The sequence below is a fragment of the Opisthocomus hoazin genome, chromosome 4 (genome assembly GCF_030867145.1).
Source record: "Opisthocomus hoazin isolate bOpiHoa1 chromosome 4, bOpiHoa1.hap1, whole genome shotgun sequence".
Taxonomy (NCBI): Eukaryota; Metazoa; Chordata; class Aves; order Opisthocomiformes; family Opisthocomidae; genus Opisthocomus; species Opisthocomus hoazin.
Window position 1 is genome coordinate 62,095,486 of NC_134417.1, and position 14,951 is coordinate 62,110,436.

Below are 14,951 nucleotides of genomic sequence, written 5' to 3' on the forward strand. Positions count from 1 at the left end.
GCTGGGATCATTTTAAAGGATGAGAGAGGTTTCATTTTACAAAGAAAATACTTTCTCTAGGGTTAGTCAGAAGTATTTATTTAAAATTTTACAAAAGTTCCTGAAGTCCTTAGGGCACCCCCGACACAAAGTTCTACTTCAGCATACCGATGTATTAGGTGGACTTTCAAGAGGATGAATTTGCATTTTAAAATATGAGTTTAATCAGCTGGATATTGAAGACTTGAAAGCATTTATTATGAGGACATTTTATTATAATACACCTGTAGGCTAAAAATGAAGACTGCTATTCCTTAGTGATTCTGTGCTCTCCTAGCATAGATTTGGTTTATTGTCACAAAAGTTGTTAAAATACTGAGCTAAAAATATGTTGAAATCAAGTGGATCAAAGTTGGATGTGGTCTGAGAGGTAAATCACTTCTCTTTCAGGTGCTGGGATGCTGTTCAGGCCAAGACATTTGACTCAGATTAAATTAATTTAGTTGTCCCATCTCACATAGTTTCAAACAGTGGGATTTTCTGCTTGAGAGAGGTGGGAAATGGAGCTAGCATGAATGATGACTCATTTCTCACCTTTAGGTGGTCTTTTCAGGCTTGACCTTATTTTGAGGGAGAACTGAGAAAAACAAATGATCCTACTTATTTTGTCCTTGGCTTCTGAGTTAAACAAAACAAAACAAACTTGTCCCAGTATTCTACTTTTCCAGTCAAGGGTGTGCAGGATTTGAGACAAATGCTCGAAATGTTAAAGTTCTCTCTATCTGAAGAATTTGCTCATTTCTGTACTCCTTTAATTACATAAATGCTCTACTTAACCTATTAAGTAGAAGTTCTTTTAGCTATTATTAAAGACAAAAATGAACAAAAGGTATTTATTCCTTTTTTGGTGATACTTGCCTGATCCATATATAAGTTTAGATACATCTGAACAATGTACTGTGTCTACTTTTTGAGTCCAGATCTACTTTCACTTGCACAATTGTGAAACAGAAATGAAACTGGCATATTTTAGGGCTTAGTTCTGTAAACCTCAAATTAATAAAAATCCTTGTATGTTTAGTTATTTAGATGAATGAGTCTGCTCTCATGAGTAATGACTGTCTGCCTCGCTTCTTAATGTGTTGTTTGCTCATATTATCTGTCTTATAATATTACAGATCACCCATTTCTGCAATGTGAGTATTACATTTACCAATTAGGTTCTGTAAAAGACAAAGAGATAGGTTCTGGGTTTTGTTGCTTAAGGTCTAAGCATTCTTATTTAGCTGCTTTTCTTCCCCCCGCCCCCTCCCTTTTAATTGCAAGACATTATGGTCATAATCAGATGTGGTGAATAGATACCATTTGAGGATATATTTTGAACAGAAATCCTTTTTGGTTATCTAGTGATTCCATCTATTTGAAATTGATGGCCTTTTGTTTGGGAATAAGTATCGATTGTTGAGTTTGGGTATCCACACACTTCTGTTGAGCTAAGAGAGTCCAGTGGAGGGCCATGGAGGTGATTAGAGGACTGGTGCATCTCTCATACGAGGAAAAGTGCTTATAAATATCTTACAGGTGGGTTTCAAGAGGATGGGGCCAAACTCTTTTCAGTGGTGCCCAGCAACAGGACGAGGGGCAACAGGCACAAACTGAAGCACAGGAAGTTCCATCTGAACATGAGGAAGAACTTCTTCACTTTGAGGGTGACAGAGCACTGGAACAGGTTGCCCAGAGAGGTTGTGGAGTCTCCTTCTCTGGAGATACTCAAAACCTGCCTGGACGTGGTCCTGTGCAGCCTGCTCTAAGTGACCCTGCTTTGTCAAGGGGGTTGGACTAGATGATCCCCAGAGGTCCCTTCTTAACCCCACCATTCTGTGATTCTATGATTCTGTAACCACAGCACAAAATTTGAAGTTAGTGCTGGCTTTCTTCTGGCTTCATAATACAGGAGAGTACCTACTTTAGCATAAACCCTGCTGATACAAATGTAATTCATCAGCATTTTCTGACAAAGCTTGAATCATTAGAGTGAGTTTGCAGCAATTAACACTTTCTGTCCTTGTTGGTCCAGTACTAAAAAAATCAAGGCTGGATTTTCTGTGCTGTTGAATTGTTGCCTTAGATTGCAACTCCACTATGAATTTATGCTGGGCTACTTCCTTCTCGTGCTTCTGACTCATGCTGGTGTATTTGTGTCCATATGTTGGATCAGATTTAGGAACTGATCCAGTTAAACTAATTTAGAAAAGCAAAACAAAATTAGTTCTAACTTACATCAGTTCCCTAATCAGGTTTGTTGTGTTACTGCATTTGTGCTGGGATAAAAGAAGGCTATTGACAGAAGGAGCAAGCAGTGAAAGGTACTGAAGGAGGAAGAATTACTTGTCTCTGGGCCAGTGCCAGGCTTTTGCTGATGTAAAGTGTTCATATAACTGGGATCTTAGATTTATACTGGATCCCAAGGAGTGCCAACAGATATGGGTAAAAAATGTGAGTGAATTGATTTGTATGGAATCATGAACTCATAAGAAAAATAAGAAGAAAATGTGCTGCTGAATCAAAAAGAATTAATTTTTAATTTGCATTTTACTAAATCTCACTTTTTAAATGAAAATTCTGTTAACAGTAGTACAGTGAAATGGTTCAGGCAAAAAATTGCATTCTTTTGTTTTGTGCTATTCTCCTTAAGATAAACATCCTTTTTATGATTTCCTCCCTCTCATTTCCCTGCCTCTTCTTGATTTTATACGGTATTTTCAAATTCATTGAAACATTATTTTTTTAAGGTTATCACCAACCTTGGGCCTCTGGAGTGGATACTTAATACTCCCAGTCATCACAGAGTTCATCATGGTAAGCTAAAAATATAACCTCTTATTCCTCAGTGTGTTTTTTCTCATGGTTGCTATTTGTACAATAATGTTAAAGTGCTAAAATTGTACTGTAAAATTAGTTTTACAGAAGGATTTTAATTTTGTTCATTGCTTCAGAAATAGTACTTGTTCAGTTAGAAATTTCACAGTATTTTAAAAAACTTTTTAATAACTTCAATTTAATTTTAGAATTTTTATATTTAAGATTAATTATTAGGCAGAAATTAAGCCTAGATAACGTAAAATAATTTGAAGACTTTGAGCAAAACAATTCGACATTTGCAAATATGGAGAGTGATAGAAAAAAATCTCATCCTTCCCTGACTTCTGAAACTTCATCACCTTGTCAATCACTAACAGATGGTTTTGCATTCAAATTCAAGCACTGAATGCGCAAAAAGATTGTTACCTTTTAGAAGAACTGTTAAAAATTTTAGTGGAATTTGGTTTCAGCTGTCTGAATTATTAAAAAATCTCACTTTACATGGGTGCATGATGATTGACTTTTTATCAATATTCAGAGGCATTCAAGACTGTACTGCATATATGAATTGTATTATTAACTCCACTGCGTACTGAAAAAATGTCATGAACATATCTGAGGAATAGACGTGGATTTCATAGATGCCCTTGGCTCATTCAGTGTGCAGAGATAACAAGTAATAAAGTAATAGGGGAATGGAAGAACAAAATAATTTGAAACAGACTCAAATGTAGTTATATGTACAGAGGATGTTGTTAATATTTATTATATCCTCCACGTGTAAAGCGTTTATGGCACTGTGTAGACTTTTTAAAAAGACTGTGGTGCTGTAAGTGTTTAATTCTTAAAATTTGCACAAGTACTGGTAATCCTGGAGGGAGACACTCTGCTCTTATTTGCTCTGCTGTAAATCCAAACTAATCCTCTGATCCTGATCGCAGTTAGGCAGAATCACTCTGGGGTTGATCAAGTGTTGTACAGTTGGTCCAGACAATCTCCACGAACTCGGGGATACGTAATCAATGTTTCTTTGCTCATACTTTTGATAGGACAGCTTATATACAAATACATTCCCTAGAAAACAGATTGAAAGATCAGTTTTCCTGGCACTGAAGTTAATAATAATGAAGGCAGGATCAGACATCTGGCATAGAAGACAGAGACAGCTGTAAGCCATTAATGAGATGGTTGCACATAAATCTATTTAACATATATTTTCTTAGATATGTAAACTGGTGAAATGATTTTTTGTCTGCTTTCTAATTTGTCTTTATAAATACGCTTTGAACTGAGTTTACTCTCCAAATGAATCCTTTTATTCCACAGAAATTTTGTGTATCATACATTTTATTTGTATGTTTGAATCTGAGTAGAAAGCAACAAAACTAGCAAGAAAAAAGACATTTTATAGGTGTATAAGGAGTGGTGGGTTAGCTAACTTTTAAAATTATTTTTAGATTATAAATTCAAGCTAATGATGAAGATTTCCCTTCATAATTCAGCTGCATGTATTCTTATATGTGCAGTTACTGGTCTCATAAATGATTTTTATGACAGGCAGAAATCCTTACTGCATTGACAAAAATTACGGCGGCACACTCATTATCTGGGACAGGATATTTGGTAAGTAAACAGAAGGTGTTCTGTCTCGTGTTTAATTAGTGTGGCAAAAAATATATGTACTTTTGAATTTGATTGTTGGTTGTTCTTTATTTTTTCTTCTTCAATCAGGAACTTTTGAGGCAGAAGACGCAAAAGTTGTATACGGCTTAACACATCCAGTAAATTCATTTGATCCCATCATGCTCCAGGTGCTATACTTTGTATCTTCAACAGGCACTAATGTTCAAAAGAAACTCCTCTTTTAGGCACAGTTGAGGCCATCCTTGCATCGCTGCACGGTCAGTTAAAATATCTACAATTCTTCAATGTTTCATCACAAGACGATTATTTCTACTCACTGAATTGAGCATATGCAGAGCTTGTAGTCATGAAAATACAATACAGTAAAATTAACAACTAATTACAATGATGATATGACAAGCCTTGGACTGAATGATGTCAGTTTGGCCATCTGTAGAGCAATATGCAGCAAAGCACAGACAAAAATATATATTTGGCTGTTTTTTTGTTTTCTCTAAATCTTGCTATTTCATAAATAATCTCATTGTGTAATATCTTTACTATTTTTATCTCTTCTGCATATTTGCTGTTCAAGGTACTCCAGGAAAAGCTGTATTGACACATTATGTAGCAGCCATCATGATCTCAACAAAACCTCCAGAACAGGTTGAATATAGATTTTCTTAGTTAAAAAAAAAAAAAAAAAGAAAATAAAAAAGAAGAAAAAGTACCTAGTGTGGTGGTCCGTAGATTTGTTGGTCCAGGCTTCACTGAAGCTGGATAAAAATTCTCTGCAAAAACCTCAGGGATGGAGGAGTATTGAAGTCCCCATTTTCTTTTTGTGACGGTTCACCCAAGGAGGCATCCCAAAGAATGAGGAATTCTACCTGCAGGGGTGTCTGGGCTGGAAGCTGGAAGGATGGCCACAGCCTATGCAATTGTATCCATTCCAGTCAGATACTAAATAATTTAGTTATTGAGAGTATGTCATGTCAAGGTCTCAGTAACCAAATTCTAGTTTAAAACTACCGTAAATATAGCTATGTAATATACCATTAAATACTCTGGATGGATACAGGAAAGACAGGTCGGAAGTCGTTGTAATCCTCACTCTAAACCAAGGGCTTGATATGGCGTCTGCCTATTTCAGTCAGGTTTTCTGAACTACTGACTGCCTTCATCTATTCCTCATTTATTCGCTTTACAGACTTTGAAAAATCATTTACTTAAGAGCTGAGAATGAATAAAATATAATTTTTTATTAAATTTTATTTTACTAACAATGAAAAATTGCTTGCTCTTTTTTTCAGTTACGTCCCTTGGTTCTTATTTGGAACACGTTTTGGGCCACACCTGGATTCTGCAATAAGCTTTCTGTCATATTCAAAGGGCCAGGCTGGGGACCAGGCAAACCTAGACTTGGCCTTCCTGAGGAAATCCCAGTGGTAAATAGAACATGCACAGGCGTTCAGTTTTGTGTAATTTACTTGGACCTCTTAATGCTACTGGATCAATGTTAAAAACTCTACACATGCTATTTTAAATTAGCAAATTAGCAGTCATAAAGCATAGGGGAAGACGAAATGGGAACAGAAACTGGAGGAAATGAATGTTTTAGCTGTGTTTGTTTCTTTTTATTTGAAGGAAAAAAAGATATTTGTTATTTATCTTTTCATTATTCATTTCCTGAAGAGATTTTCAAAATTGTTCTATAGAGTATGGTAGTTTTTCTTTTAGCTGTGAACCTACACACATACACACAGAGTTAAATACTGTCTCACAGTAGGTAGTACATAAGTTTGATAGTTGATTATCTTTGTGCAATTTTCTACGTCCCTTAATTTTTTTGTGTGTTTGTAAGTATAAAGAATACTAAGGAATAACAGGTTGGAGCGGGTCACTGTAGAAGGCTATTATCTGTTTTGCTTCTTACAGATCACTGGAAAAGAAGTTCCCTTTAATCCAAGTATACCAGCTTATTACAACTGCTATGCGGTTGTACATTTTGCTGTAATAACGGACTTGTATACTGAACTTCTTGGTACTGTGGCTGTAAGTAGTTCCTGGTTTTTTGAAATAGCATCTTAAGCTAATAGTAATAGGACACACAACATATTTAAATAATAAAGCATTGAGTAGAGGCTCTACAGCCTAACTCATATCTTATTTCAACTATTATAATAATAATTAGATTCTGTAAAAAGAATCAAAATAAATGGCTACAAATATAGTTATATAATATGAAACATATAATGTTAGCTATTGTTTGTTAAACAATATTTAATAACTATAGTATTTATGTACAGATGAATGTGCTGAAGTTGAGCAGTTAAAATAGTAAATATTCTGTAAAAGACGTATGTGTCTACTTCGGTTTCTAGGACCTCATGAGAGGAGAAATGTATCTCAGATTTCAAAATATGTAGGTTTTAAGATGTCAAGGTTGGTCATATTGTTAGATGCTCAAGCTTCAGAAGGAAGATTTGAAAGGTCTTGTGGTGCTTGCAGGAGGGAAGCTTGGTGTCAGAATGAGTTCAGAGTTGGAGGAGCACAAACTCAGGTCAAATCCTTCTTGAAGTCTTGAACATACAACAACATTGATAGAAATATAGCAAGGAGAGGCAGATATTTACTGCCTCATGTTTGGGCTGACAGGATCTCCCTGTTAACATGGTGTGGTTCCTCCACGGATACATGGCAGTTTCTGATGGTGAACTACGAGGTCATGTCTGCCTGCAAGAAGTGAGACATTAACTACTTCCATGGCTTCACACCCTTCCAACCTTTTTTTCATTCTTTCTTCCTTGACAACTCTTTATACTATACTAAAGCTAAAATCTTACAGTTTTGAAACACAATTCTAACACATGTAATATTCCCACAGATCAGTCAGAGACCTACCAAAGCACCACAGAAGTCTATCAGTTTTATAAAATGCCGTTTGGCCTTCTTCTTAAACCCTTTCTAAGACCTCCTTGGTTGAAGAGCAGTCTTGTTGTTATGTTTGTATCACCCATCGCCACAGGCCTGCTGTCAGGGTGCCAAGGGCCACCTGGGTTCTTCAGCCTCTGCTCACCTGTGGACCTGCCTTGTCCTGGTGTGCTCACCTGGCGATCTCCGACCCTCGGACAGCAGTGGTTACTGTCCCCTGTCCACCTCAATGGACACTGCAGGACAGTGCCTTTCCCGCTGGGGCCATGGCTGCCACCGGCTCCCGGCCCCTTTCCCTGGGACCAGCGCCTCTCGCTGTGCCCTGACACCTTTGCCCATGACCAACATGTCTGAATCCAGCTAAGGGGCAGATTTCTAGAAATAAGTCTTGTTTGCGTATCTGACCACGACCATCCATGAAGGATTCCAGAGGACTGCAAAATCATTGCAAAGCTGTCAGAAATCTTGGCCAAACATTGATGTCTTGGTCTTCTGACTTGGACATTCCTTTTGCCTCCCAGGGCAGGAAGGGCAGGAGAAGGACTCTGCTTGCAATAATTTCTTGGGATATGTGGCAGCAGGCTTGTAGCAGCTCTGGCAGCTCTGCGTATACTAGCTGCTACAGACCATTTTTTTCCATGTTTTTGGTTAGATGTACTCTGAGTACCACATCAGACCAGTAGAATGATGCAATTTTTGAGAAAAGTTTAAAAAGCAAGTATTTTATGTAGCATTCCCAATACAATATAGAAGCTACCTCAGGCATACTCTTCTGATTAATATGAAGTTATTCTACACATCGTGTTCATCTCTATAAAGGGTCACACTGCAACTGCAGGGAATTTGGAGATTACTTAGCCATCTGAGGCTTAGTCTGTTCTAAGCAATTTCTGAGGACAGGAAATTAAGCCAAAGTAAGGATAAATACCTCCAGTGTATACCAAATATATGGTACACATGATTGTCATTGTTCTTCTATCGATACAAACCTCTGCAAGATTTTCCGGATATGCTTCTAGATTCCTACATACAAGAAACAAGTCATAGTTGCATAGGGATCAACTCTGGGTTGTATGGTTGTTGTGTTTATTTTTTTTTTTTACTTTGTTGCTGTGGCTTGCAGCAGCAAGAAGTAAGGAGTCTGCTGAAGAGTTTTTTCCTATTTTATTCTTTTCTCTTTTTGCCTGTTTCTGGTCCTGGAAGGAAAAATCGATGGTCCAAATTATTTTCTCTGCTGATAACTGCAGCTGCCTAAGAATAAGGGAAGTTGAAAAATGCACCCAAGCCCCAGATGATCATTAAATTCTTGCAGTCATGGAGCAAACTTCCTGAAGATCCACCATTTATGGACTTATTGTAGAAAAATGACTAGAAAATTCTCTGCACAAAGCTGTGGGGTAATAAGGTAGTAAGGATAAGAAGGAGAGCACAGGGGACTAGAAGCACCTCATCTCAGGATGTAAACCTTCAGTGTGGGCGTAGAAAGTGCTGGTCCCAAGGCAGAGTTCCAGCATTGCTCTGCAGTACAGTGGGGAAGCTGTCATGAGAAGGAAGCTTGTGTATGAATAACTTTACTTGGCAAAAATCTTTCTTAAATATCACTTTTCCACTACACTGAGTTATGAAATGTCTATGGATACAACTGGAACTTTCTGTCTGGCTATGAATTATGTCATAACTGTGGCATAGCTCCATAAATGGAGAAAGCTAACTGTTTTCCTCATTTTTAGGTATAAGTTCCATTTCATAATAGCCATAAGACACAGCACACAGCTATTGCATTTCTCAAGTGATTACAGTTGCTCAGTGTTTGGTCTCACGCCCTGTAGAAGTGTTGAATTTCTCTATCCATAAAGAGCAACCATATACCTTCAGTCTGAATGACCTACATTTAACTTACGAAAAGAGCAAAACAAGAAAGAACAAATATGTATTTTCCACAGGAGAGAGCATACAGTGTTTATTTTCTGTATAGTGATCTGCACTACATCCAGAGAATAAAAATTACTTCTGAGCTCTGCACATCTAGATCTGATCCAAAGCTCATTGAAGAAATGGGATTTGGATCAGTCCCAGAGAGAGTGCTAGGAGTGTAAAACTGCAGTACATTCAAAGCAAAAGTCTCATAGCTCCAGAACTGCATGTATCACATAAATCAAAGTGAAGTGTACCTTAAACACATTTTGCAGTGTCTTTTTTATTGTTGATAGTTACTGTAACATTTACAGTGCTTATAATGCTATGAATATGCGAGCAGTTTCAGTTAGAAGAAAAGTAGTAAGGGATAAGATAGATCTCTTAAAAGCTGAGAACACAATTAATATATCCATTCAGTAGGCCATCACCAAGTACTGTATGTGGAATATTGCTAAGAATTTACAATTTTTTTTAGGAATTCTAAGTTAAAATAAATTCATACAAAGATGCCTAACAATACAAATTTCATAGCATTGCATTAGTGTTCTTCGTTTGAATGTCGAAAGTGTCTGATATGTGACAGCAGGGCATTTGTTAACTTTTGAAACATACTGGCATTGTGCCGAGCAGTTATTTTGAAGCACTGAACGCATCAGGATGAGAAAATGCATGCATGTTATTCTTCAAATAAATAAAACAATCTGAGTTCTTTGAAATATAAAAGTCAATTTGGAATAATTCAGTGTTCATCTAAATATGCATTTGGAATAACGTATTTTCTTCGTTTAAATGAATTATTTTTTCAGTACTAAAAAAACATAATAATGCGGTGGCATTCTGCTGATTACAAAGTCATGTAAACTTCTTCCCAAATTCTATAACTGTCTCTCCTTTTTCTTAAGGCTCCAAGATATTTTTAAAGGTTTCAATGAAGTAAAAATCCAACAGAAATATTTTTTTCTGTTTGATTGCAGCCAATAACCACATTGCAGATTTGTGGCTGAGGTGTAATTGGGGAACCTGCTGTGGTCCCACAGGCTTCTCTGTTTATGCAAATACTCCAGTATATAATACTCATTTATTTTATATATACATCCATGCATATTATGTTTAAGTGGAAAGAGGATGCTAGCACTAACGAAGATGTAAAAGGCACATTCTTTTCACACTGCAACTTGCAGTGTGTAGATTTAAAATATGATGTTTAGTTTAGTTTAGTGTTATAACCCACTGAGTATTTTGTTGATTTTGGTAGAGCAATGTCTAGAAAATGGATGCCTTAGCTGCCAGCATCCACTTCATAGGGCGATATAAGTTTGTAAGTAAATAAAAAAATCAGGGCAGCAAGTAACTATAGCACTGGAGCTGTAAAGAGAAAGTTATAGAAGAAAACTAATAGCTAAAATTTATGCTACATGGCTGGTTTTCTAAAAGCTGTTATTCCCAAATGGTGTCATGGTGTATTTCACCACTAATGTCTTGGTAGTCCTTGAGTATACATGAGGGAACCCATTTTTTTGCTGTATATGAATATGGTGCGTGTATCTACAGTGAAAGGTAACTTACACATTCTACCTTCGTGGTTCCCAGTAAGGCTTTATGCCTCACCCATCATCACTCCATAAAGCTGAAGACTTGGGAAGCGGAAAGTTGCAACACTACTCTGGCAGTACAGTGCCATGCATTTGTGTGAATCTGATGATAGCGCTAGTCTGCAATTAACTGTGATCTGCAGGTTGTGCTTTAGAGTCCTCCAGTCCTTCACATTCTGGGTCACAGATGGTGTTGGACCATAAGAAGTTTTACAGACAGCTGGTATTCAAAATGTTATGGTTCAAGTAGGAGAGCGTCTGAAGAGAGATGGAAATTAGCATGAAAAACAGAATCTGTAAAATACAATCATACCTGGCCTAGGTAGCTGTTATGCCAGAGAACCTCATATAGCATTTTACCCATTTAAAGATAAAGGCTGGTTTCTATTTGAGTTTGATTTTCCTAAATTATAAAGTTGCTTCAGTTCTTCTGATTTACTAATATGTATCAAAATGTATTTCTATTCCCTTTTTTTTCTGTAAAGCCATGTTTAAAACTGAATTGCAATTTATAAATTTCCTTTCAAGCTCTTAATCTATGTTTTTTTCTTCTGTGGTTAGATAAATGTGGAGAGTCAAACAATAACTCCAGACTCCAATTTTGCACATCTTAGAGAAGATGCTTAAGAGAAGTTTGCAAGGCCACACTCCAAAGTCTTGTATTCAACCCTTTCTTTCTTTATGGAGAGAAAGCTGCAGTCTAAATTGAAATATTACAGTGTCTCTAATATCAAACTTTTCATTATTTCGAGGTCCATCAATAGCAAACTAGTAGAACAACAATAATAACAATTGTTATTGTTTCCTGAAAATATGTTATTTTTAAAAAAGTAATTTTAATTTTTTTTCCTACTCTTCTACAAATGGTAATTAAAATAAGTCTTTAAGAAAAGAAAAAAAAATTGGAAATATGAGAGAAAACACCAGTAAAATATGACCCAGAAGTGTCTGCTTTGGAGAAGTGTTTCCATCATCCACTCAAATCCAACTCTTAGTACAAGGACCAAATTTAGCTTCTAGACTTGCATTCTAGCTAATGCAAGAAACAGAATCATTCAGAAAGTGATCTGTCTCCACTGATTACACAGAAAGCTTAGGTTAATTACAGGCTTTTAGGCACTGCAGCAAAGGTACTGAAAGGAAGGTGGAATGAATCAGCACCTCAGTTTTTTGAAACTGGAATCACAAGGAAACCCAGATGCCTAAGACGTGGTAGCTGGTTGTCTAATGCTAGCCAGCTCAGAAACGCTGAGAGGGCAGAAAAGTGTGATATTATGCACCTCTCTTAAAATGGAAACTGGAGATGCCCTTATTCATTCGTAGCAGGTACTGCTGGATCCTTCCTGAAGACAAATATTAACATTTGTCAAAAACATTGCAGCTTCATTCATTTACCATAAAGTGTGATTTTAGCCATATATTGTAATGTAGCAATTACATAACTTGCTTGAAATTTGGATTTGATGTTCAGTTCTCTTTCCTGCCTAACGGGGATACACAACCTTATGTTCCTTTTCTGAGAACAGTGCCCTACCACTGTGGGAGCGTTTTTAAGGCAGTCTGTAGAAGCTAGTGCATTGCACTGGAAACTCAAAGCAAAATTTGACCCACCTGGCCAGAAGGACTAGGTTTAAAAGAATGTGTAATTCTCTAACTTAAAAGTGCGGACAGTCTCTAAGGAGGAAAGTCTTAAATTCTAGTCCTAGTTCCCTGGAAAACTCCTTTATCTCATAAGTAACAATCATTGAAAAACATATCAAAGCATTTCTAAGAAATCTATGGGTGAGTTCCCTTATGCCTGTGCCAAATCAGATTTTTCTTTGCTCGCTTCTTGAATTTTGTATAACCCAGTTTCTACAGGAAGCTGAAGTGGGAGTCGAACTTTCAGTGGCTAGATGAGCAGTTTAAGAACTACTCATTTTATTAAACTTAATAGAGTCTGTGCCTGATTTTTATAAAAAAGCTCTGTCCAAAAATTTTGTCACTTCAGAACAGCTTCATGTTAACAATGGAAAGGCTTTTAAACTTAGGATAGCAGTCGAATTTGTTGGATTCCAGAAACTGAGGTTTTCAAAAAGAGCAACCTCAAATTAATCTTTTATTAACAAATTTTAAACTTGTATCTGGAATTTGCAAATGTATTCCAAGGGATACAAATCTTGATAAAGATTATACGTCCATTAGAGCATTTTTTGCTTTCTTGACTTAAGCAAGAATCTCAACACATCACTGCTATATTGAGTCCCCCCACAGTTCAGTATCTAGCTCAATATCTTGTCTACTGTGATGGCTGATAGCAGATGCCTGGTGTAAGAGCATAAGAATAGAGTGAAAATCCTTTCTCAAGATCTATGTAAAGTAGATGATGGTGGTAATCATCAGTCTGAGGTTTTGTAAGTTTATCATTAGGAAGGATGGAACAGATTGGAGTAATGAGTTTGATCTATCCTGGTATAAATCTGTGCAACAGAGTGGCTTGGCAGGTGTCATTTGTGAGAAGTGTGTTCTGGCTTGTAAACTGGTGAGGCTGCTGTTTAGCTCGCTCGTTGCTGGGATTGTGTTTTCTTTGTTCAGTAACTGTTTGTTAAGGATATCTAAGTAGGTGCTTGTTATTCTTCAGTAAAACAACAGAAACCTGCCCAGCCTGATTGTGTGGTTTGATGTGTTTTGCAAACATGGGCACTGTAAATTCACACAGCTGTAAAACTTGAGAATATCCTCCTGTGGCCTCCCACGCTCACAGACACTTACCTTAGATCTCTTCCAGGGGTAGGGGCCACCGCTGAAGGAAGGTGGGCAAGTCATTGAGTGCAATTTATTGAAATCAGGGCAGACATTCATAGATTTTTATTTTTTCAATGCCTGCAGTCTTGAAGTGCAAGATGCTGTTCATAAACCTTATTGACATTGAAGCCAGAAAGGATTTCTGTAACTCAGCCAGATCCACTACTTTTGTTTTGGATTTTTTGTTGGTTTTTATATGAAAAAACAAAGGCTTTTCAAAACTAATATTTGAAAGGAAGTCAGGGAGGGAACAAGAAAACTGATTAAATATTTGATTTTCAAAAGCAGCTGAGCAGAATACAAAAAATATTTAATAAATGAAAATAAAAAATTCAGACTCCACAATGTAAATAATTTCTGTTTTCCTGAGTTTTGTTTATATCGTTTGGATGTATAAATCCTCATGCTGCTATTCGTCCAAGTACTAACGCACATGTTAATGTTTAAAAGTGTTTTAAGTCTGATTGAAGTTAGTGGTATGAGTTGAAGAGTTTTGCTGAATTGGGAACCAAGTGTTGAGTTGTCATGAAGGGACAACATTAATTTTGTTTCTTCTTAAATATAGTCATGCCATGTGAATACTTATTCTAACTAATGTATTGGTTTGGTATCCATCGGGATTCATAGATGACTGCTGTAAAGACCTGGTGACATAAGGTGAAGTAAAAGAACAGGACTGCTGGGATTTTTATAGAGGAATAGGTTTGTTCCCTCTTGGATGAAGGCATAAGGGGATCAGGTAACTTCACGAAAACATGTAGTGCAGGAGGGAATATCTTAAACGTTGTTTTGGAAATACAGCATTCAGGAAACAGCTATAAAGGTTGTTACTCCAGGTAAGTGTGCTATCCAGAGTAGATATTTTTGTTGTAAAATTTCAAGTAACAAATTACTTCAAAAGCAGACACTAACATCACTGAATGAGGAAGTTGAAGCTACTGTTTTGTTGAAACTCAATTTCTCTTCAGAAAATTACTCTAAATTAATTCTTTGTCTACTTTTTAACAGATGTTATCACAGGGAACTGTTGTCCTGAGAATTGGCTTTATCATTCTGTCCCTGACTTCTTTCGGGCTGCTTATGGAGAACAGGTAAGATACAAAACACACTTTTTTTTTCTTCTCTCATTATGCATTATTTATCATTATATGGAAATCTAAAGTGTGTCAGAAATTATATTGATAAAGAAATATAGATGCACTCAGACACATATGTTGCTGTTGACTAGAAAATAATACATGACTAGCCAGCACCTAAAACCCA

At 36.6% G+C, this 14,951-nt stretch overlaps 1 protein-coding gene across 1 annotated transcript in view; it reads left to right on the forward strand.

The window, feature by feature from the left end:
- Positions 1-14,951, forward strand: part of AGMO (alkylglycerol monooxygenase) — a 140,593-nt gene that overhangs the window by 36,555 nt on the left and 89,087 nt on the right. The window contains exons 4-9 of the mRNA XM_075419229.1: positions 2,772-2,838; positions 4,399-4,464; positions 4,573-4,652; positions 5,775-5,909; positions 6,400-6,516; positions 14,697-14,779. Of these exons, the coding sequence (XP_075275344.1) occupies positions 2,772-2,838; positions 4,399-4,464; positions 4,573-4,652; positions 5,775-5,909; positions 6,400-6,516; positions 14,697-14,779 (548 nt within the window). The remainder of the gene's footprint in view (positions 1-2,771; positions 2,839-4,398; positions 4,465-4,572; positions 4,653-5,774; positions 5,910-6,399; positions 6,517-14,696; positions 14,780-14,951) is intronic.